The following is a 22,456-nucleotide window of genomic DNA, read 5'->3' as shown; positions in this document are numbered from 1 at the left end:
CCGCCCGCTCTCGCGAGACCGCGCCGGGGGCGGGGCCCGGGGGGGGGGGGGGGGGGGGCGGCGGCGGCGGCGGCGGTTGGTTCGCACAGGGGGGCGGGGCACCGCGAGGGGCTCATTTGCATAGCGCCCGGCGGCACCGCCCATCTCATTTGCATAGAATCGTAGAATCATAGAATCGGTTGGGTTGGAAAAGACCTCTGAGATCATCGAGTCCAACCCTTGGTCCAAATCCAGTCCATTTACTGGATCATGGCACTCAGTGCCGCGTCCAGTCTGCGTTTAAAAATCTCCAGGGGTGGTGAATCCCCCACCTCTCTGGGCAGCCCATTCCAATGCCTGATTACTCTCTCTGTAAAGAATTTTCTCCTGATATCCAACTTAAATTTCCCCTGGCGGAGCTTAAGCCCGTGCCCCCTTGTCCTGAGTGCCTGAGAGAAGAGACCAACCCCCACCTGGCTGGAACTTCCTTCAGGTGGTTATAGACGGTGATGAGGTCACCTCTGAGCCTCCTCTTCTCCAGGCTAAACAGCCCCAGCTCCCTCAGCCTCTCCCCGTAGGACTTATGCTCCAGAAAATAGACCGCGCTGTGTCTCATTTGCGTAACAACGGCGGCACCGCCCATCTCATTTGCATATAGGGCTTGGCCACCGCGTATATCTCTCGTTTGCAGCGCCGGCCACCTCCTTTGCATGTCGCGAGGCACCGCCCCCTTGTCATTTGCATAACACGACCACGCCTCTTATTTAGTTACCGCGACGGCACAGCCCGGTTCATTTGCATAGAGGCGGGTGCTACGTGGATCTCATTTGCATAGGGCGGGGCGGCACCGCCCGCCTGATTTGCCTCGAGGCGATCACCGCGCGCGTCTCATTTGCATAGAGCCGGTTAGCACCGCCCACCTCATTTGCATAGAGAGGCGTGGCTGTGAGTATTCATTTGCGCGGCGCGGGGCGTCACCGCCCACCTCATTTGCATAGAGGCGGGCACTGCGGGTATTCGCACCGCCCATCTCATTTGCATAACAATGGCGCGCTCCCCACGCCCCCACCTCATTTGCATACAGCGCACGCGCGGCGCGGCCCCGCCCCCGGCCGCCCCCTTTTTCCCCGCGCGCGCGGCGCTCATTTGCATAGCGGATTTGCATCTCATTTGCATGCGGCGCGGAGCCGCGGCCGTGCCGGAGCCATGTCGGCGGCTCCCCGGGGCTGCGGCGGGGCCCCGCGGGGCCGGACCGGCGAGAAGCAGTGCTGTGAGTAACCCCAGCCCGAGGGGGAGGGATGGAGGGATGCGGCTTCGTGTCCTTAAGGCAATTAAATATCCGGGAGGGGGGGGGGGGTGTTTTCTGTGTGAGTGGAACGCTGCGCGCACCGCGGAGGGAACCGCGCGTGCCTTCCCCAAAACGCGTGTTCCCCCCGCGCGGGACCCGCGCCGGGGGTGCCCGAACCCTGCCCGCCCTGTCTCCCTCCTCCTCGGGGTCACCTTGCCCCGCTCGCCCCCATCCTCCTTCTCTCCAGCCTCCTGGATGCTCTATCCATCCCCATCCCCATCCCCTGCTTTTCCCCCCGACTTGCCTCTCCCCGGGCATTTTCGGAGCCTGCCCTTGGCTGTTTGCTGAGAGAACGTGACCGGTTTGTTAAAAACATCTTTTTAAAACCATCTTTCTTTCGCCCTTGGCGGCTCCTGCCCCGGTCGGTAAACACTTTTAGCGCTAAAAGCCGCGTTTTAGCCCCATTAGGCACCGGTGTTCCTGGTCCGCCTCATTAGCGAGCACCTGGGAGACCACGGAGTGGTCCCAGCACTTAATTAGCCGCGAGGACACAGCGCGAGCTCATTATGGGATGCGCGAGAGCCCGTTAGGAGATGCACGGAGGTGGTTCGTCCATCCGGAGATGGGGTGGCTTTGGGTCGGGTGTCGCTTTTTGCTCTGCGGTGCTGCTGATGCTGCTGTTCTGGGGTGGGTTTTGTTTTGTTTTGTTTTTTTTTCGCAGCATGGGCTTCCTACATGACCAACTCCCCGACCCTGATCGTGATGATCGGGCTCCCTGCCCGTGGCAAGACCTACATGTCCAAGAAGCTCACCCGCTACCTCAACTGGATCGGGGTGCCCACCAAAGGTGTGTGTGTGTGTGAGGATGTTTTTTTGCCCTTTGCTGGGAGATCTGTCGGTGAAATTCCATCAGCCTCATGCCCTCCTCGTCCTCTCTTGTGTGTAAAGTGTTTAATTTAGGGGTGTACCGGCGCGAGGCGGTGAAGTCCTACAAGTCCTACGACTTCTTCAGGCACGACAACAAGGAAGCCATGGAAATCCGCAAGTGAGTTGGTTTTGGGGGCTGGGCTGGGCTGGGGACACTCAGCTCTTGGCAGGCTCTGTGTTTGAGGAGCACAGAATAACATCTGGTGCCTGTGGAAGCAGGAGGGAACGGCACAGGGATCCTGCCAGAGGGGATGTGTGTGGGAGGGTTGTTGTTCACTTTGGGCCGCGAGTGTCAGGTGATGGAGCAGGTTGTAGTTGCAGGTGCCTTGTGATCTCTGGGCCTCTTGGGAAGATGCAAGGATGGGAGAGAGGTGTTTAAATCCCTCCCTGGTGGTTCAGAGGCTTTGCTGTGGGAATGCTTTCCATGAGCTCTGACAATCCTTGTTTCTGTCCCACAGACAATGTGCCTTGGTGGCTCTGGAAGATGTGAAGGCTTATCTGCTGGAGGAGTGCGGGCAAATAGCTGTAAGATTCCTCTGCACCAAGCAGAGTTTTCCACTGGGGTAGTTCAAAGCTGCCTGGGGTGTTTGGGGACCTGACTTGGGGCTGGTTTAAAAGTCTCAGTTAAATTTGCTTATTGCTACTCTTTTTCTGATAGGTGTTTGATGCCACCAACACAACTCGAGAGCGACGAGACCTGATCCTAAATTTTGCTAAGGAAAATGCTTTCAAGGTAGTGCTCCTGTGTTTGATTTGTGGTTGCTGCACCCAGGGACACTGTGGCTCCCCGGGGCAGCAGCTCTCAAGTGTTGATTCAGGGTGCAGTTCTTACCTCTCTGAAATGTGCTTCCCTGCCTTCTCCCTAGGTGTTTTTTGTGGAGTCTGTCTGTGATGATCCAGAGGTCATTGCTGCCAATATCCTGGTGCGTCCTGCCTTTTCCAGGCTCAGCTGCTGTGCCAACTCAGTGCAAGGTCATGGGCTCTGGTGGCTTAGGGGGATTGTCCGCAAATGCTTTGCTCTTCCATTTCACCTTGGGAACAGGCAGCTGGGGTTTGCAGGTTTATAAAAAGCTAAAGGAGAAGTTATGTGAGAATGTGGAAATCAAATGAAGCTGAGGAATGTTTGACCTTGGAAGTGTTATGTGTTGGTGAGGGAGGGCAGAGCTCACAGTGTGTCTGCCAGGGCCAAGCACTTCAGTGCCTTCAGAGTCGCCCTTTGTTTCCTCTCCAGGAGCAGGTTTTTCCTCAGGGCAGCGTCAAACAATGTGGATTTGTTGCAAAAGAGAAGAATAACCTTATTCAGCGTTGCTTTTGTTCCCTCTTGAGTTTGCTTTGCTCTCACAAAGCCACACTGTGTGTTGACCAGGAGGTGAAAGTTTCCAGCCCCGACTACCCAGAGAGACACCGAGAGAACGTGATGGATGACTTCCTGAAGAGGATAGAGTGCTACAAGGTCACCTACCAGCCTCTGGATCCCGATGCTGATGACAAGTAAGGAAATCCCTGGGCTGCACTTTGTGCTTGGGCACACGAGCTGCCTTGCTGTCTGTGGCTCAGGACACTCCAATGTGTCTGCTGGAGCCTCTGCTCTCCCAAAGTGTGACTCTGTGAAGTTGATATCATGGGTCCCGAGTGATTTGAAAGGAGTTTTTCTCTCGTGTGATCACAGAATCACAAAAGGTTTGGGTTGCAAGGCACCTTAAAGATCACCTTTCCCTATCCCAGGTTGCTCCGAGCTCCATCCAACCTGGCCTTAAGCACTTCCAGGGATGGGGCAGCCACAGCTTCTCTGGGCAACCTGTGCCAGGGCTCCACCACCCTCACAGGGAAGCATTTTGTAGCCCAGCAGTTCAGCGTCTCTCCCGTCTGCTGGAGTGACCAGGGGCAGTGCTGGTGCCTTTCCTAGAGCATAAATAGCTGGGTTACACCCGCAGGTGGCACGTGCTTCGTTTGTAAAACCAGTCGTGTGGGTGTTCTTATTTTATGTTGACTCCAGAGATCTTTCCTTCATTAAAGTGATCAATGTGGGCCAGCGGTTCCTAGTAAACAGAGTCCAGGATTACATCCAGAGTAAAATCGTCTATTACCTAATGAACATTCATGTCCAGCCACGCACCATCTACCTTTGCCGACATGGTGAGAGTGAATATAACCTTGTTGGCAAGATTGGTGGGGATTCTGGTCTGTCACCTCGTGGGAAGCAGGTATGTGCCTGGCAGCACCTGGTTGCTGTGTCTGTGTTGTGTGAGCAGGGTCAGGGCCGGGCCCTGCGTCCCCCCCGGCGCGGGGCAGCCGGATCTTGCCGCGACCGCCACGGGCCCTTGAAATGATGCTTTTAAACTACCCTGCTCTCCCTCCTAACCTCCCCTGAGCCTTTTTGCTTTTCCCAGTTTTCCCAAGCGCTGAAGAAGTTCATCGAGGAGCAGGAGATTGTGGATCTGAAGGTGTGGACGAGCCAGCTGAAGAGGACGATCCAGACGGCCGAGTCCCTGGGGGTCCTGTACGAGCAGTGGAAGATTCTCAACGAGATCGATGCTGTGAGTGAAGTGCTGGTCAATCCCTTTGGCTTTTCTAGGTGGATAATAAGGTTTAAAAAACAAATTAATGATGATAAAATCACGTGTTTTCTGTTGGACCCCAGCCATGGTGATGAGGTTTGGGATGGTTTTGATGCTGTGAGCGAAGTGCTGGTCAATCCCTTTAACTTTTCTAGCTGGAAAATAACGTTTAAAAACCAAATTAATGACAATAAAATCACCTGTTTTCTGTTTATTTATTTATGTATCATGGACCCCAGCTGTCGTGATGAGGTTTGGGATGATTTTGATGCTGTGAGCGAAGTGCTGGTCAATCCCTTTGGCTTTTCTAGGTGGAAAATAACATTTAAAAAACGAATTAATCACGATAAAATCACCTGTTTTCTGTTGGACCCCAGCCATGGTGATGAGGTTTGATGATGGTTTTGATGCTGTGAGTGAAGTGCTGGTCAATCCCTTTTGGCTTTTCTAGGTGGAAAATAATGTTTATAAAACAAATTAACCGTGATAAAGTCACCTGTTTTCTGCTTATTTATTTATGTATCATGGACCCCAGCTGTGGTGATGAGGTTTGGGATGGTTTTGGTACAGGCTGACAGTGTTTGGAGCTGCCAGACCTTGCTGGGGATGTTCCAGCTGGTGTGGGGGAAGAAAATAACATTGAACATCCCAGGCATCTGTCACACCCTGCTGGGTGGGCAAAGGTTGCTGCTCCCACTCTGGTTCTCTCAGGAAATTGCAGGGTTGTTGCTGTGGAAGTAAAGGCTCATTTTCACTCCTGGCAAACATGGATTTTGAGATATTTGTCCTCTTCAAACCACCCTGGCACACAGACTGAGAGCAGGGCTGTGTCTGATGCAACACCTGACATTTCCATCACACAAAGGGATCCCTGATCTCAGCCTCCTGCTTCTCCTTCCTTCCTGTTGGGTTTTTGGACCTCTGTTGAAGTGAGGTTTGTGGTAACAAGTTTGTCTTCCCTCAGGGGGTCTGTGAAGAGATGACCTATGCAGAAATTGAAGCCAAGTATCCAGAGGAGTTTGCAATGAGGGATCAAGAGAAATATCTTTATCGCTATCCTGGAGGCGAGGTGAAAACCTTTAAGAAATAACAATAATACACAGTACAGTAAAACAAACACGTGTAGAATTGAAAGATTTGACTCAATTTTAACTTTTTCTGCCAATATTTATATGAGAAACTGAAAGCATTAGGATGCCTAGTTCTCTTTTTGTGGGAAGTTTTACAGATTTCCTTCACTGTGGTGTGCAGGTGATGGTTCCAATCAATTAATTGGGCTGCTTGTCCTGGGGTGCTCCCCTTGGACACAGAGGGGGTTTGGCCAAGGCCTGAATTGTCACTGAAAAACCATCTGAGAAAGGAAATGATTGTGGTTGTGGTCTGGAGTTTGAGTTTACTTCACAACCTGTTTAAATGAATCATTTGCTATTTTATTTGGGTTTTTTTCTTACTTCACTCCTTGAGTAACCAATTATCTGAATGCTCCCACAGTCTGAGGGCTGTGACACTAAGTTTCACCTTCTACTGTTTGTTTTTTTTTTTTTTAAACTATATTTACCACATCATCCAGTTGATACTTTAACTGATATTTTCCTGAATGTGACACTGCTAATTGCCACTTCTGCTCTAGCCCTCTGTTTACAAAACCCCCCTTGAAGAATTCCTGGTTTCTTTTCCAGTCCTACCAGGACTTGGTCCAACGCCTGGAGCCAGTAATTATGGAGCTGGAACGACAAGGCAACGTCCTCGTTATCTCCCACCAGGCAGTTATGAGGTGCCTGTTGGCTTATTTTCTTGACAAGAGTGCAGGTACAAAAATAAATGGATGATTCTGGGGGCTGGCTTCTCTCACTGCTTCCTTCACAGGGTTTTTGGGAGGGTGGCTTGTAATTGCTGGTTTGATTTCTTTTTTTTTTTTTTTTCCCCCCCCCCCACAAGGGATGAGCTGCTTAAAAAAAAAAGGAAAGCAAACCTTTCAGAAATGCTTTAACCATTGCATTTCAGCAGTGCAGTGGTGGGAGAAATGCAGATTTTTTCCTGCTGTTGCTTCTGGAGCTGTTTTCAGCAGTAGCACTCACAGAATGTTTAGGGGACTATTTTTTTTTTTTTTTAATGTAAAGGAAAAGTTTTTTGTGATAACTCAGTAGCCTGGAAGGGTTGGCAGGAATGCTCCATCCCTGGAAATGCTGATCCCTTGCATGGCACACACACCTGGAAGTTACTTCCAGTCTGCTTCAAGCTCCTTTATGAAGCTCCAGTGAGTGGCACTAGAGTTCAATAAAACTTTTTAATGAGGTGAATACGCTTCTAATAAGCTTTATAAACTTTTAAAACAGTTTCAAATGAAGCTCTTGTGGGTCTGTGGCAACTCTTGCTGCGGTGATTTCCCACCCCTGTGCTGCTGGAGAGGTTTCCTCTGGCTGGAAGTGGAATCAGGGAATTGTTTAGGTTGGAAAAGAACTTTTAGATCATTGAGTTCAACCCTTAACCTGCCAATTGTTGAAGGCTCCTGAGCCAGCTGGGCCTCAAGGATGGCTGTAATTTGCCAGACTGGGCTGCAGTGTTATTTCCAAGTATGGTTTTCTTTATTTCTATATCTCTCTCTGGTGTAGATGGCTGAATGTCTGGGTACCATCCACACTCCCTAATCCCTAGATGGCTTCCAGAACACTTTTCATCGAATCAAAGAATGGTTTGGGTTGAAGGGACCCCTAAAAGGGTCTGATCCAACCCCTCTGTGAGGAGCAGGGACATCCTCAACCAGACCAGGGCTGGTCCCATCCTCCTGCTGCTGTGGGGCTGGGGAGGGGACAGGGGGGCTGTGGCATCACCTGCCTGGGCACAGGTGACCCCATAACACCTTCTCTGTCCTAGATGAGCTGCCCTACCTGCGCTGCCCCCTCCACACCATCCTCAAGCTCACTCCTGTTGCCTACGGTAAATACTGGCTTTATTTTCATTTTTTTTTTCCCCTGGTTTGTGTGTGTGGATCTGAGGGGCAGGGCTGTGTCCCTGTGTGGCAGCACCTGGCCATGCTGTAAAAGGGAATTATAAACAGGTTATTACCTGGTTAACATAGGAAAGGTTAACATAGGAAAGGGTTCTGGGGTGTGGGGGTGTTGGGGGAACAGTGGGGAGGGAGATGTGGGGGTGAAGGGTGTTCTCCCCTGGCCTCTCTTGTAAACAAGTGGTAGTTGTGGGTTTTCCCTGTGGATGAGGGAGGCTGTTTGTGCCTCCAGATTTGGGGTTGGCTCTGGGGTGCAGTCAGTAAAAATGGCTTTTCTGTTCAGACCTGTAGCCCAAATAACCCAGGGCTGTGCTCTCACAGTCAGAGCCACAGAGCAGGTAATTCTGTAAAATTCTGTTCATAGGGTGAACTGTGTATTTTTGAGCTGGTTTATTTTAAAACAATAAAATAATAAATTTATTCCTGCTCACTTTCCATGCTGTTTTCAATATTAAAAAAAAATAAATTGCTTATTTAGTAATTTACTCATAAAAACTCCTCTTCCTTTTTGGTAAAGGTTGTAAAGTGGAGACCATAACCCTGAATGTGGAAGCAGTGAACACCCACCGTGACAAACCCTCCCTGAACTCAGTAAGTCTTGGTGCACACATCTTTTTAACTTTTAAAAAATAAATCACTGAACTGAGACTCCTAAACACCTGCTAGAAATGGCTGATGGGCTTTCAGTGAGCAGAAAGACTCACTTCATAATAATCCCCAGAAGCAGAATTAATTGTAGGCAGAATTAATATGCTTCCCAAGCCAGGGGGGAGATTTTTCCAGAGCTATTGTAGGAAGCAGAATGGACACATTTAGGACATAGATTTTTAGATTCCAGGTCTCGTTCTCAGTTTTCAATGAGGTGTTTGTTGGTGGTGCTTGTTCGTATTAATTGTGATGATTTCAAAAAGACTTGCCAAAAGGTTTAAAGTGGATTTTTCTCCTTGTCTTGATGAGTTTTCTCTCTCTGAAATCCTCTCCCATTACTTAAATAACTGTTTGACCATCCACCTTGTTCAGCAAAGTATGGAACTTGCTAAATCTGTGGAAGTTGCTGCTATTTTAGGTTCTTGCTTTTGCAAACCCTGTTTTGCAGAGGGTCTGGTCTGTCAGGGAATGCCTCAGTCACTACCTCTAATTAGCTCTCCCAATTAAAGAGCACAAACCAGCTCTGCTCGGCTGGTTCACAGGGAATCTAAATACATCACATTTTAAGTGGTTTTGGTATATTTAGGCTTTTAGCTGCCTCTTGTTGTATTTTATAAAGAGCTATTGGGCTGATTGCCTGGGATATGGTTATTTTTTTGTCCCTGATGCCGAGGGAGTGGAGAAACTGGGAACCTGCAGCTGTGGCTGGAAGGTTTGTGGAGCTCTGTCCAGCTGAGTGCAAATCCTAAAAATGAGGATATTCAGCAAGATTTCTGTGGCTGATCCCGTGCTGGTAGTTTCCAGTTGGGCACTGTCCCTGCTCATGGCAGGGGACAGGACCAGATGATGTTTGAAGGTCCTTCCAACCCAAACCACCCTGGGATTTATCACTTTTGCAACTCCTGTGTGATCCCTGAGTTGAAATCTTTGGAAAGCTTGGAGGTTATTTCTGTTCTTTGCTTTGCTTGGGCATCGCTGCTGCTTTGGGGGAAAAGGAACACAAAGAAGGGAGAGGCTTCTATTTGCTTATTTTTTTTTTCCCCTCCTTTAAATTGATCGATAAATAAATAAAACCCCCAAATCCAAACAAACCCAGACAGAGCCACCTAAGCAAAACAAAAATGCTAAAGGGAAATAAAACTGCTAAAAAAAAGCACTTTCCAGTTGTCTCCAAGTCGGATTTAGTTGTTTCCCACACTGGTGCTCAGCTGGGGGAGGCACAACCCGGAGTGGGGTCACCGAGCCACTGCCCCACTGAGGAGAGATTCAGGGCGGGGATGCCGGAGATGTGTGATGTGCTTTTAAACTGTGGTTCCACCTTTTCATTCCTTGTGTGATTCCCTCCATCTGGGACCATCAGAGCGAGCTCCCCAGCAGCCAGAGCCCTGTCAGGATGAGGAGGAACAGCTTTACCCCGCGGGCCAGCGCGGACACGGTAAAGCGCCCGCGGCATCACAGCCTGGGGAGCAAACCTCTCGACCTGCTGGGGCCTTTTCCATCCCTGGAAGCTCGAGATGGGGCTGACCAGCTGCAGCTGGAAGTCAGTGTCCAGGTGGTACCTTCCCTCTGCTCCCCCTCCCCACCACCATCCGGGCTGTGCGTGGTCCTCTCTGAAGTCCAGACCGTTCCCGGGGTGTTGAGCGCTGTCTCTGCATGGAAATCATCCTGGGTTGGACTCCCCTCAGAAAAAAAATCACAAAACACAACCCCCACTAAAATGTGAACGTTCCCCTCCCTCCATGAAACGAAAATTCTGGTGCCACAGGCTTTCAAAATCAGGCTCTGTGCAGGCAAGTTTCCCTCAGTGCCACAGGGTGGTTCATTCTGGGTAGGATCCTGCTTTCTGGCTAAAACCTGATTGGAAGGAGTTACAAATACCCTCTTTGTCTTGATTTTTTTACTTCAGCCAAGTGTTGCTCCAGCCCCAGAGTGACTTGGTAGGAAATCTTTGCCTCTGGGATTTTATTGGTGCCCATTTCCCTGCAGATCCCAACGTCAGCAGCCTCTTGAGCAAAGTCTGGGCCCTTTGGGTACCCAAATTGCAGCAGTTTGAGGTTATAAAATACTCCTGGATGTTTTAGAGGTTGGAGTTTTCCAAGCTCTTCAGTGAGCCCAGCTTCTTGTTCTCCCTGTTAGCAGAGTAAGAGCCCAGGGAGTAAAAGAAGGGGTGATACAACACCAGTGTTTTCATACTTGGTGAGGCTTGACTTGGGCATCCCCAAAATCCCAAGGCTCCAGTGGGAAGTGGGCTTTTTGTTGGGATGGGTTTATCCCACAGCAGGTGTGGATGAGGAGCCTGGGTTGGAGAGGACCCAGACAGCTCATGGTCTGAATTTGGGGGTGTTTCCTGCTGGGCACTCCCAGGATGGGGATCCCCAGCCCAACTTCTCCCAGTTTGCAGCTGTGATCTGGAAGCACTGACAGCTCTGTGATGAAGGAGCATTTAGTCAGCCCTGGGTTCTGGGGCTGTGAGGACTGTAGGGATTGTGCTGTCCTGGGATCTCTTGCCTGAATGGAGCCCTTGGGATGAGCAGTGGGGTGAGGAGGTGTCCAGGTGCTGCAGCACACAGTGTCCATGCCTTGTATCAGCTCCTGCTGTGATACAAGCCTGCCCTGGGCTAACATGAAATTTTGGGGATGCTTCACTTCTTCCCTCATTTGCTTTGCTGCTTTTACTCTTTAAAATCTCCTTTAAAACACACTGTGAGCTCTCCTGTGCTTCTCTCTTTCCTTTGCAGCCTCCAGTGGGAAATGCTTCCCCCTGAGAACCACTGCAAGCAGCTTGTGTGTGCTCTCTTTTGGGTTAGTAAGTAGGACTTCTCTTGATTAATGTTGCATGGAAACCACTTTGGGCAAAGGCAAATGCATGGAGCAGAAGGGAATCTTTTGCTGTATAAAATCTGCCTTTAAGGGGGACAACAGTGGGGGAGGAATATATTGCCCTGCTGAGCCCACTGATCCAGGGGCTCCAACTGGGTTTACTGGTGCTTGTGGTGGCTGTTTGAGCCAGAGCTTGTTCCATCCCTGGGCCAGGACATGGGGTGGCTCCACACTGGTGCTGCTGGGCTGAGCCAGGGCAGCAATGCAGGGTCCCACATGTGTCTCCCCTTTGCCTGGGTGTGGTGCTGGTTGTAGGGATTTTGCAGAAGGCACTGGATTGTGGTCTGGGGGGCTTTTGGGCAGATCCTCTTGCTCCTGGTGCTGTGGTGTCAAAGGGAGAGCTGGGATTAGGGCAAGAAAGTAAAGCAGTAGCTGGCTCAGTTTCCAGATATCAGGGTTGAGAGAGGATTCCAGTTTGGGAGGGGATCTTCTCCTTCCTGTTCCACCCTGGCAGGGTGGTCCCCATGGAGAGGGGCCAGAGGATTTGGCTCTTCTCTGCCAGGTGAGGAAGGCTCAGCCTCTGCACCTGAGAAACTCCTGCTGGAATTAATTTGGCTGTTTGGATATATATCTTTTTATTTGCATTTTGCCCTTGAAGTGAAGCTCTTCTAACAGTTTTCTCAATGTGACTGTTCTGTCTCTCTCCATCATTGGTATTTACAAACATGTTGTGGCACACAAGCCATGCCCAGAGAAGCTGTGGCTGCCCCATCCCTGGAAGTGTTGGACAGGACTTGGAGCAACCTGGTCTAGTGGAAGATGTCCCTGCCCATGACAGGGAGTTGGAATGAGATGATTTTTAAGGTCCCTTCCAACCAAAACCATTCTGGGTTTCTATAATTTATTTTAATTCTTTTTTCAATTGTAAATAGAAAATATGTAGGGTCTGGATTTCCTGCCTGGTGGATTTTAAGTGTTGATGCCTCATGTTAATTGTCAGCAAAATGCCTCCAAAGCTGTGCCTTTTTTTTTTTTTTTTTTTATTGCAAAACAGAGCTGCTCAGGTAATGACAAATTGCAGATACTGATTCACACATGGGTTTGCAGTCCCAAAGTGCTGCAGCTGAGCAGGCACTTGAGCCCTGTGAGGATTTTCTTTACCCTGAGACATTGCAGGAAGAGCAACTGTGGGAAATCCAGGCTGTGATTTGGACTGACCTGAGCATGTTCCTGCTGCCTCTTGGACCCTGAATGAGGCAGTGGAAGAAATTTTATCAAAACTATAAGTATTTAATGTGGTTAATATGCAAAATGATTGCTGTAATGGTTCTGGTGTTGTTCTGGAAGTGTGTTTTCCTTGGGAGAAGGTAAATAAAAGTGAGTGACCAAGCTGCTTCATTACTCCTGAGGTTCTCCAGTGAGCTTGTGTGATCTCAGGCTGTGATGGGGGGCTTGGCAAGAGGATAAAGGGTGATGCAAAGTGTGAAACAACTCGTTGTGTGCTTGGCTGGGAGTAAATAAGTCAATCCTCGGGTGGTTCCTGTCACACAGAGCAGTTCCCTGGAGCTGGTTGGATCCTGCTGTCAGTGTGTCCGTCCATCCCCGGCGCTGAGCTGAGCTGTCACCTGCTTTACCATCTCCTGACTTCCTTGGTGTGACCTCAGCTCTTTATCTTTTCTTTGCAGAGAATGGCCAATTTAACAGTGTAGAGGTTCGTGCTTTCCCCTTGGATCCTGCTGGGAATTCCATGGCCAGGAGGAGCCCTGGGACTGGAGCATCCCCGGAGCACAGTGAGCCCCTTCGGCCAGTACTCGCCTTGAACTGAGTTTTTAGAGTTTTTAGAGTGTGTCTTTGCCTGTGTCTTTTCTTTCCAAATGCTGGAATGTCTGTCCATGAGATTGGAGAAAATTCATTTATGGAGCTTTTTCAAGCTGCTTCTAATGAGCCAATGTATCCCTGGGCTTTTGGGATCTTTCCTTCTGGTTAGATGCCAAAAAATAACCACAGTGTGATGACAAAAGAGTCATATTCTTACTGGCTGAGGCAGATTTTCTTTGGAAAAGGCACTACCAGACAAAATCCCCTAGTTTTTATTTATCTGTTACCATTTCCAAGTTATTTCCAAGTTCAAGCACAATTATTGTGTCATTCAGCCATCCAAAGAGCTCCAGTTTAGCTTTGTTTCCAGAACTGCTGATGTGGGTCCCCCCAGTCTGAGCCTGTTCCTTTGCTTGGGAAGGCTTTTGTTTGGGATGTAACAGCATTTTGCTTGGGATGTAACAGCACATCCCATTTCCAGGTCAGCACATCCCACGGGATGCCTCCTGTGAGGGACAGATGGGAATAAAACCTCCTGTCCCTCTCTGGAAGCAGCACAGCAACCAGTGCTTTTAAATCCCACCTCAAGCCCTACTTTAGGTTTGCATCCTGACCTAAACCTCATCTCCTCTCTCATTTTTCCTGCATTTTGTGGATGGTTTATCCATTACCCCCCAAAAACATGGCTCTGCTTAGTGTCTGGGAACAGTGGAGCCCTTGGGCAGGGTTTGGAGGAAGCACAAGAGTTTTACCAGTTGGCTTTTTAATATACCAAATTTTAGGCCCACAACAAGCTTTTAACTTGCCTGTGAATCAGCTGTGAATGTTACCCATGTCTAATGCTGCCTTTCACATTTTAAGCTGGTTTTTTAGTGTTTAGAGCACACGTGGTACAGCTGTGTCTGGCTGTGTCTGACTTAAATCCCCCCCAAAACCCAAATTTATAGTTTTCTCCCTCAAGCCTCGACTTCCATTTTGCCAAACTCCCATTTTACCCCACTCCAGCTGTTCTTGCAATAAGGGCAAAACCCTCAGGTTGGATGAAGAAAGGAGCATTTGGGTACAGAGCAGGAGGCTGTTCTGGACCTGCTGTTTCCAGTTGACTCTAGGATTTATCTGAGCAGAATTTGCTTATTTTAAATACATAAATAAATGCTGGATATACCCATAATTAGGGAAATCTGTGCCCTGGCTGTGGAGGAGCTCAGCAGCCCCAAAGCCTGAGCATTTTGAGCCCAAACCTCGTTGTTTTAAGCAATCCCAGAGCTTTAATTTGATAAAACTGAGTTAGAGAAGACCAAGGCACTAATCCTGACCCCTTAGGATTCCTGAGGAGCAGAAACACGTCATAATCTAAAGCAATTGTGCCACAGAGAGAGGAAATTCGGTGGCGAGAAATTGAATTTTAGTAGTTTTGCTCCTCAGGCTTTTAACCCCTGGGGGGCAGGTTTACTTCAACCATCTGGCCTTGGGTTTTAAATGTTTTTGTGCTTAGGAATAAGCCAGGAAAAAAAAATAAAATGTTGAAGGAAGAGATTTAGAGCCTGTCCATGATAGTTTTTTTGCTGTCACGCTCAAAAAAAAAACTCTAAACGCACAAACCCACCCGTGTCGGGCTGGCAGCTCCCACCAAAAAAACCTCCTGCTCTGTGGGGAAAAAAAGAAAAAAAAGGGGTAGAAAATGTACTGTAGGGTGTTTACGCACAACATGCTGTGATAACTTGCTAAAGAGTTGATTATGTTCGTTGTCATCAAGTAGTTAATGGTTGTAAGGAGATAAAAATATATATTTTTACCTGCTGGGAATTGAATGTCGCTGTTCATGTGTTGGTGGTTGTGGCTTTTTTTGTTTTAATCACTGCTAAAAAAATCAGGGCTAACTGCTAAAAAATCAGTTTGGATCAGTGGCTGTGGGGGTCCCTTATTCCCATGGAGTGGGTCCTTGTTTTGGCCATGGGATGGAGCTTCAATCCTTCCCTGCTCACAGCAGTGTTTGTGCCTCGGTGCTTTAATTAAAGCCTGACTTGAGCCTTTTCCTCCTGCATTTTAGCCTTTGAAAGGCGTGGGTTTTTTAAAACACAGGTGTCCAGAGCAGAGCAGCAGCAGATTTGTGGTCAGATCATTGCCCTGAGGGTGAATCATACCCACCATGCCAGGTCCTGCTGAGCCCTGAGTGCAGGGCCGGGGTGATGCCAAGTGAGCCCATGCATCTCCTGGCAGGTGCCTGTGCCAGACATTTCCTTGAAATCACCTGATTTCCTTGGCACTGGGCGTGCAAATACCCCAGATAAACAACAATTGCACAATGGGGTTGGGGTTTTTTTTCCAATACTTTTGATTTAGCAGCAGCTCGTGTTGTCGGGGGGGAGCAGAGCTGGTGTCATGGGCTGGGCAGGTGGAGGTGTGGTGGGTTTAGAGGTGTGAATGTTGGCCTGGCACCTTGGAGAGCATTTTACCATGAGGGGGGGTTTTCTGCAACCCTATGATTTTTCTGCCCATGTGTTTGGTGGTGGTGGCTGCTGTCACCTTCAGTGAGCAGTGGTGGGGCCACCCATGGGACTAATGGGTCACTGCAGAGAAAAATGATCACTCTGGCAAAAAACCTGCTCCATCTCCTCTGCCAGCAGTGGGGAAAACTGGAAAATGGGCAAAAAATGGCTTAAACCCAGCCTGGGTAGCTTATCTGTGTACACTGACTGTGACCTTGGAGCTGCCACCTCTGTCAGGCGTCCCCTTCCCGGTAGTGGGTGATGGTCGGGAAGCCTGACCCCGGTGCCAGGGGGACAAGGAGCAGCTGGGATGAGAGGCATCAGCAGCAGCATGGCCAGGACCCACCTGGCCTGGGGAGATGTCCCCAACCCTCACCCTGTGCTCCTCTGGAAGGTGCTGGGGGAGCACTGCTGGTGCCACCTCCCCCTGTCCCCGCTGCTCCTGGGTCCCTGAGCACTGTTGGCAGGCTGCCTCTGTATTTAGTGTTTGCTGATGTGGATGTCACCCATCTGCTTGTAAACTTCCCTGCTCTGCTGCCTTCTAATGTGTTTTCTTTCAGGTTTAAAAAGCTGCAGTGTATGTCAGCTTGTGCTGTATGTTGTGTACTCTGTGCACTTGGGCATAAAGAGCCATCAGCCTCTATTTACAATAAAGAGATTTAAAAAAACACAGATCATTTCCTCTGTTCTTTTCCATTGTTTGCTTTAACTGCTCACAGTGTGCTGGTTTTCTGAGACAGTGGTGAATTCAGGGAGTCTCTGGAATGTGCTTGGAGAAAGAGGGTCTGCAGGGGCGGGCAGGTGTCCCTGGGCTTTGGGATTTGAGTTGGAAATGGGGAATCTTACACCCTGGTGCTGTTCTCCTTCCCTTATCATTAAGGGTGTTTTTATTGGAGCTTTTGGAATTCAGACTTTCAGGTTTTTCATGGAGCTGTTAGGGTAGGAATGCTTTTTTTTAAAGCACATCTCTTTTTTTTTAGGAGAAAAAAAGACGTCAAGAGGAGCAACTGGTGTGACTCTGATTTCCAGCTGGAAACCAGCTGGTCCCAAAGGGACCAAAACTCCTTTTATCCTCTTTAAGCCACTCCAAGCTGTGGGTTGAGGAGGTCTCAGGATTGTTCAGCAGCTGCCAGAGCAGGAGGTGCTTTTTTGTGTGGCTGATGCCCATGACACTCTGTGCAGATGCTGAAAGACCTCCTGAGTGCCCCTGGGGGAGCTGCTGATGTTTGGGGCCACAAACTGGCTTGTTCTGGGCCATTTGGAAAAATAGAAATCCGGGAAGCCTATGTTTGTGTTTGTGATTAACTGGATTCCTGTAAATATTTTGTAGATGTCAGTGCCTGTTGTGAGCAAGTCTCTGCTCATGCAGCCTCCTGTTGTGTTCTGCAGAGAAGGAACTAAAACCAGGTGAACTTCAGGTGAACTTCAGCAAGGTAATACTAATATACCCCACTCAGGGTAGGGATGTGGTAAATTGTTCAGCCAAACCCTGTTGGATTTGGTAGAACAAACAAATACCTGCAAGAAGCACAACCTGGGGTAAAAAGCCCACCACCAACTTGATGGTGACTCCAGCCTGGATGAAGCTGTGGAGCCAAAGGAGCAAGTGGTGACAACTTCTACCAAAAGTTGGTACTGGAAAAGGACCCACCAGCAAGAGCTGGATTCAGGAACAGCTTGCAATGAGCTGGAGGGCATCTGAGTTTTCATCAAGGCCAGGTTGGATGGGGCTTGGAGCAACCTGGTCTAGGGGAAGGTCTCCCTGCCCAGGGCAGGGGGTGGGACAAAATGAGGTTTTAAGGTTCCTTTCAACCAAACCACTCGTTGATTCTGTGGCCCTGGGTGTTTGGCTCTGAGTGATGCTCCCTGGGCCCTCACACCCTGCTGAGCTCCAGCTGCTGGGTTTTCATGGGAATAGGTGGGGCTGGCTGAAGAAACCACTTTTTGAATGCTGACCATGGGCTTCTGAGGTCAGAAGGGATGAACTCATGGTTGATGTGTCCCTCTTGAGGAGACCCCCACAGCATGCCTGAGGTCCAGCACTGGCTGTGTGCCGTTGCTGCCCGGTGGGGCAGCTCAGCAAGGATCATTTCAACAAAGACTTGGCAACTCCACACAATAAACCAAACAATTTCAACATCTGTTTGGGTTGCATTCAGTTTTTCTCGTGTTTTGCTTTGTGGGTTGAATAAACTACTTCCTTCTTGCTCAGGAGGAGTTAATGATTTATGGGTCAGCTGGCACGACCCTGGTTTCTGCAGAATTCTGCAGAAAGCTTTTCTCCATGGAGCCATAGCTGAGCATGTAGGCGGATCATGACTCCTCCTTTAGCTGTGCCTGGAGCCAGGGGACTGGATGGGAACAGTCACTGCTTTGTCTTGGAAGTGCTGAACGCTCCAGGTCTCCATCTCCTGCCTCCTGACCTCCAGGTAAGGCAACTCGGAGCCACAGAGCTTTAAGTGTTGCTCTTGGGAACTGGGTTGGAGCTGTAATGCAACTCCAGCAGGCCCAAAGATCAGTAAATTAAATCAAATTATGCCAGGAGTTGTAACTGGGATTGAAGGAAAGGCAGAGGAATGAAACAGCCAAGGGAAATGTTGGGTTTAGGGCAGAAAGCATCGAGGAAGAGCCTTGTTTCCAGGAGGAAGGCAGGTACTTGGACCATCTGTAACATTGGGAGAGTTTAGGCTCAAAAATGATCCTGGGTAATACAGAGATGACTCTTACTGATCTCTAGGGCTGGCAGGTACTAACCTGGCAAACTGGAGTTAAATTCCATTTGGTAAAGCAAATTGTTTTGATTGACTTGTATGTTTTATAGCTTTATTCAGTTAATATTTGCACAAAATTGATGTAACTTTTACTTCTCTCCCTCTGAGGGTTATTTATTGTTAGGGGACTGTACTGGTGACTCCAGCAGGATTTAATCTGACTAGGAATTTACTTCCAGGAGATTTAGTACTAAAAATAGAGCATTCTACCCACAAGATACATTTTGGGGAACTTTTTCCACAAGGCACAGACAAACTCGTGGCCCTGCAAGTGTTAATTTGGTTGGCTGGCTGAGAAGAACAGTGATGGCAATATTGTCAGCTTCAGCTTAAATATGGTGGGTTTAAGTTGAAGCTGACAAACTCTGAAGTGTTTATTCTGTGGTTTGAGTGAAGATATTAGTCTGTCTTGGGTTTTGTTTTGCTTCCAGAAAAGGAATTCCGCTCCTGTTCCTTCAGCTCCCCAACCACCACTGCAGGCACAGCTCAGGGATGGAGAAATAAGACCTGTTCACTTACCCTCAGTGTAAATACCCCTCCTCTACTATTTTTACAGAGATCTGGCCCAGGGAAAGAATGTGGTAACATCTGTGGGATCTCCAGACAGGAATAAACATGTCAGCTCTGGAGCTGGGGAGGCAGCGGGATCGCGCTGCCGTCCTTGGGTCACTCCTCACTGCTGCTCTCATTGTGACTGTCCACAGTAAGTGAATGAGTCCCTCAGGATAAACTAAGATCCTTTGAAGGACAACCTTCTCCTGGCTTTCACAAGGCTTGGATCCTTCTCTTTTCCTCACTGCCTTTGCGTTTCAAGGGTGTTGTAAATCTTTGTGATCAGAATCCATCTTCCTTTGCCTTTCTTTCCTCTCTGTGGAAAGCAGATGGAAAATTATTCTAGCTGAGAAAGTGCAATAATTATTAGTAACAGGGGAGAAAAAAAATGCTTAATCTGGACTTTGTGACCAGCTTTTGAAACTTCTGGGTGAGGAGCAGGACCTGGAGGGGTGATGCTCCTCCTGGTCCCTGCCAGCCACAGTCACAGGCTGCACTTCTCCTCTTTGCTTTGAGGAGTCTTTGGGTGCTGAAATGTCCTCACCTGGACGTTCAAAGTGAATCAGGCCTTAAATCCCACTGGTTTTCCTCCCAGCACTCTTCTGATGGAGCTCCTGTCCATAGGTCTCTGCGATGCTCCGCCGCGTCTCCAGTCTGCAGAGCTGAAGGAGCAGTACCAGAGCACTGCCTCATTTCCCCACAATTCCAGGGTGGAATATGTCTGTCGTCCAGGTTATATGAGAAATAATCATGTCAGCAATGTCCTTGTTTGTGGACTAAGCGGGAGGTGGCACGGATCAAGGGACATGTGCACAGGTGAGTATATTTTGGGTTGACTTGGTCTTCCTGGTCTAGTGAAAGGTGTCCCTGCCTGTGGGAGGGGGTTGGAACAAGATAAACTCTTAAGGTTCCTTCCAACCCAAACCATCCTGTGGCTCTATGACTTCTGATGGTTTTTGTTTGCTGATGCTGGAGCAGCATCCAAAGTATCCATAGTGAGCCCAGGGGATGGTGGGCAATGAGTGACCTGACACGAACCACTGGTTTTATTCCAATAAGTACTGGCAATGATGGCAGGAGCTGAAATCTCCTCTGATGCTGGCTGTGTTTCACTGCTGACTCAAAGGATGCACTTTGTAACTCTTGGGTCAAAAAAAAAAGTGTTTGACTTGCAGTAGGAGAATCCTTTAGTTGTGAGGAGACAACTAAACCAGTGTTACTGCAAACCCTGCTTAGGCTGCAGAGGCAGCAGGTCATGATGCGAGTCTTGCCAGCATCTTGAAACATGAAATAATTTAGGGTTGGAGGGGAAATCTGGAGGTCTCTGGTCCATCCCTTTGCTCAGTATTGGAGGAGTCTTTAAGTAAGAGCTGACTGAGTGCTGTTGTCCCCAGCCAAGCATTGCACCTACCCCGGAGAGCCGCCCAATGGCAGACTCGTCCTGGGAGAGGACCTCAGTTTGGGTTCTTCAGTGAACTTCACCTGCAACACTGGGTAAGCCAAGAGCACCTGGGGCACAGGGCCTCTTCTTCTCCGGCTGTTTTTCCAAAGTTTTTCCCTTCTAGATTAAAGCCTGTGCTGTCAGAAGCTTCACTGGTGTAGGTAATTGCAGACCCTGATTGAAATATGTTTTAAACTTTGAGAACTTTAGGACTGACTGAGTGTCTTAAACTCCTCCTTTGAGGCAGTTCTTCACAAACTCATGTTCATTCTCCTGGCTCTTTCCAAACCATTCCCAATGTTTCAGTATCTTTTTGAAGAAAAGGCATGAACACTGAACTCAGAGCTGTAGGGATGGCTACAGCCAGCTGATAAGGTAGATATTTTTCCTTAGAAATGTCATTTTTTTAGTTTAAAAAATGCTTTTGCCAAAAGCCAGCATGTCCTTGAAAAAAATGACACTGATGGCCAATTTCTGATCTGCTGTAATTATGACAAATAAACCCAAAGCATCCTGATGGTGATATTATTGATGATAAATTAAAACTAAATTTGCCAAGCAATTCCCTCTCCCCTGTTCCACACAGGTACAGACTGCTTGGAAATTCTAAGATTACTTGTGTGATTAAAAATGGGGCTGTTACGTGGGACAGAGATATTCCCATGTGTGAGGGTAAGTAGAGTTCCTTAATTATCTATTATCTATCCTTTAATTATCTGGAGTGTGACTGGGGCTGGATAAAGAAGCTGTTGCTGAGGATTTTGGCATTTCAATGCGTGGTGGAACCTGGAAAGACATTTTTAATTTGTGTTTTCCTTCCTGCATCATCCTGCAGAAATATTTATTCGCTCTCTGGGAGTGAGGCAGCTGCATGTGAGACTGGGATATCACAAAACCATTCAGTGCCTGGTCAGAACTGCTGCCTTTGGGCTGGTGTGCAGCACCCTCAAGACCTGCCCTTAATTTCTGACCCTTCTGGCACCTCGTGTTTGAAATTTTTTCTTCCCAGACCTTTGGTTTAAAATCAGTTAAATAATTTCTCTCTTCCTCTTTCTTCCCAACTACCATTTCCCTCCAATTCCACAGCGATTCCGTGTGAACCCCCCCCAGAAATAGCTGATGGGGAGCACAGTGGGGTTGACAAGGAGCTCTTTGTGTACGGAGAGTCCGTCACGTACCGGTGCCGAAGTGCCAGGAGGGCAGAGAGACCTTTATCCCTGCTGGGAGAAGCCTCTATTTTCTGCACAACCACGGACAATGTCAATGGTGTGTGGAGCAGTCCAGCCCCAGAATGCAAAGGTGAGCTGCTGCCACGCCCAGGGCCGGGTGTGAGCCTGCTTGTGGCAGCACCAGCCCCTTCACAGCCCCTGCTCCTGCTCTGCTCAGCTGTTTTCCTCCTTGGAAGCTTCTCTCTCCTTCATCCTGCTGGAATCACCTCTTGCAGATGAGACCCTGTGAGTCTGGTAGCTGTAACAGGAGTCAGTCTCCCATCATGATCATCCTGTCAGCAAGGACATGGGAATGGGATTTTATTCGTGTTCACAGACCAGATGATGCATCTTACCTGCTGGTCTGTGTAAAATGTAACACCTCCAACACCTGCTGTGACACCTGCTGCCTTCCCTGTGTTCTTATGATGCTTTGCCTTAATAAAAAAATGCTGTAAAGTGGAGTAAGATGTACAAAGATACCTCGTCAGCTGCCTGGTCACATCCACCTTCAGCCTTTTTGGTGGATGTGCCTTTAGCAATAAGAATGTTTTTAACACCCTCATCTCCCCTCTTGAGCCTGACTGCTGATTCCCTGCGTTTCCCTGGCACAGTGGTGACCTGTGAGCCTCCAAGGGTGGCGAATGGGAAGCTGCTGAGTGGGTACAGGTCTGAGTACACCTACGGAGACACCGTCGTGTTCGACTGTAACTTCCGCTACACCTTGAACGGCAGCGATGCTTCCACGTGCAGGGACAACAACTTCTGGGACCCCCCCCTGCCACTCTGCCAGCTCAGTAAGTGTGATGGTCCCACAGCTGCTCCACCTGCTCCAGCAGCTTTGCTTTGGGGAATTGTAAAATCATTAAGGTTGGAAAACACCTCCAAGGTCATCGAGTCCAAATTTCGACCGAATCCCACCATGCCCACTGAAGTTCCCATCTAAAAAA

At 48.8% G+C, this 22,456-nt stretch overlaps 2 protein-coding genes across 9 annotated transcripts in view; both read left to right on the top strand.

The window, feature by feature from the left end:
• Positions 1–1,150: 1,150 nt before the first annotated feature.
• On the top strand, positions 1,151–16,202 carry PFKFB2 (6-phosphofructo-2-kinase/fructose-2,6-biphosphatase 2). Of its 8 annotated transcripts, none has more exons than XM_027659791.1 (16): positions 1,151–1,249; positions 1,989–2,114; positions 2,216–2,312; positions 2,653–2,719; positions 2,853–2,927; positions 3,061–3,117; positions 3,561–3,685; positions 4,191–4,398; positions 4,585–4,731; positions 5,717–5,821; positions 6,432–6,561; positions 7,627–7,689; positions 8,277–8,350; positions 9,768–9,947; positions 11,146–11,209; positions 12,913–16,202. In XM_027659791.1, exons 1-15 carry the CDS (start codon positions 1,186–1,188, stop codon positions 11,170–11,172), a joined length of 1,545 nt encoding a protein of 514 aa, XP_027515592.1. In that variant the 5' UTR covers positions 1,151–1,185; the 3' UTR covers positions 11,173–11,209; positions 12,913–16,202. The 8 variants fall into 8 exon arrangements, with proteins under 8 accessions (XP_027515592.1, XP_027515590.1, XP_027515591.1 ...); XM_027659789.1 differs by having other exon boundaries at positions 9,768–9,959; XM_027659790.1 differs by having other exon boundaries at positions 9,768–9,959; positions 11,146–11,213.
• A 1,535-nt stretch (positions 16,203–17,737) lies between these two features.
• The window catches only part of LOC113954820 (complement receptor type 1-like), an 81,293-nt gene continuing 76,574 nt past the window's right edge, over positions 17,738–22,456 (top strand). Inside the window, 7 exon segments of the mRNA XM_027659636.1 lie at positions 17,738–17,963; positions 18,862–19,008; positions 19,482–19,673; positions 20,252–20,351; positions 20,885–20,970; positions 21,385–21,597; positions 22,121–22,303. Coding sequence (XP_027515437.1) covers positions 18,921–19,008; positions 19,482–19,673; positions 20,252–20,351; positions 20,885–20,970; positions 21,385–21,597; positions 22,121–22,303 — 862 coding nt within the window. The 5' untranslated portion in view covers positions 17,738–17,963; positions 18,862–18,920.

The sequence above is a fragment of the Corapipo altera genome, unplaced genomic scaffold (genome assembly GCF_003945725.1).
Source record: "Corapipo altera isolate COAL_440 unplaced genomic scaffold, ASM394572v1 77b, whole genome shotgun sequence".
Taxonomy (NCBI): domain Eukaryota; kingdom Metazoa; phylum Chordata; class Aves; order Passeriformes; family Pipridae; genus Corapipo; species Corapipo altera.
Note: the sequence above shows the minus strand (reverse complement) of the source record. Positions and strands in the feature narration are given on the sequence as shown.

Excerpts from the sequence above, each read along its gene's own strand:
- PFKFB2 (XM_027659789.1), top strand. The coding sequence starts at position 1,186 with ATGTCGGCGGCTCCCCGGGGCTGCGGCGGGGCCCCGCGGGGCCGGACC. Across the intron at positions 2,115-2,215 it reads GATCGGGGTGCCCACCAAAG|TGTTTAATTTAGGGGTGTAC; the intron begins GTGTGTGTGTGT and ends TTGTGTGTAAAG. Across the intron at positions 2,720-2,852 it reads AGGAGTGCGGGCAAATAGCT|GTGTTTGATGCCACCAACAC; the intron begins GTAAGATTCCTC and ends TTTTTCTGATAG.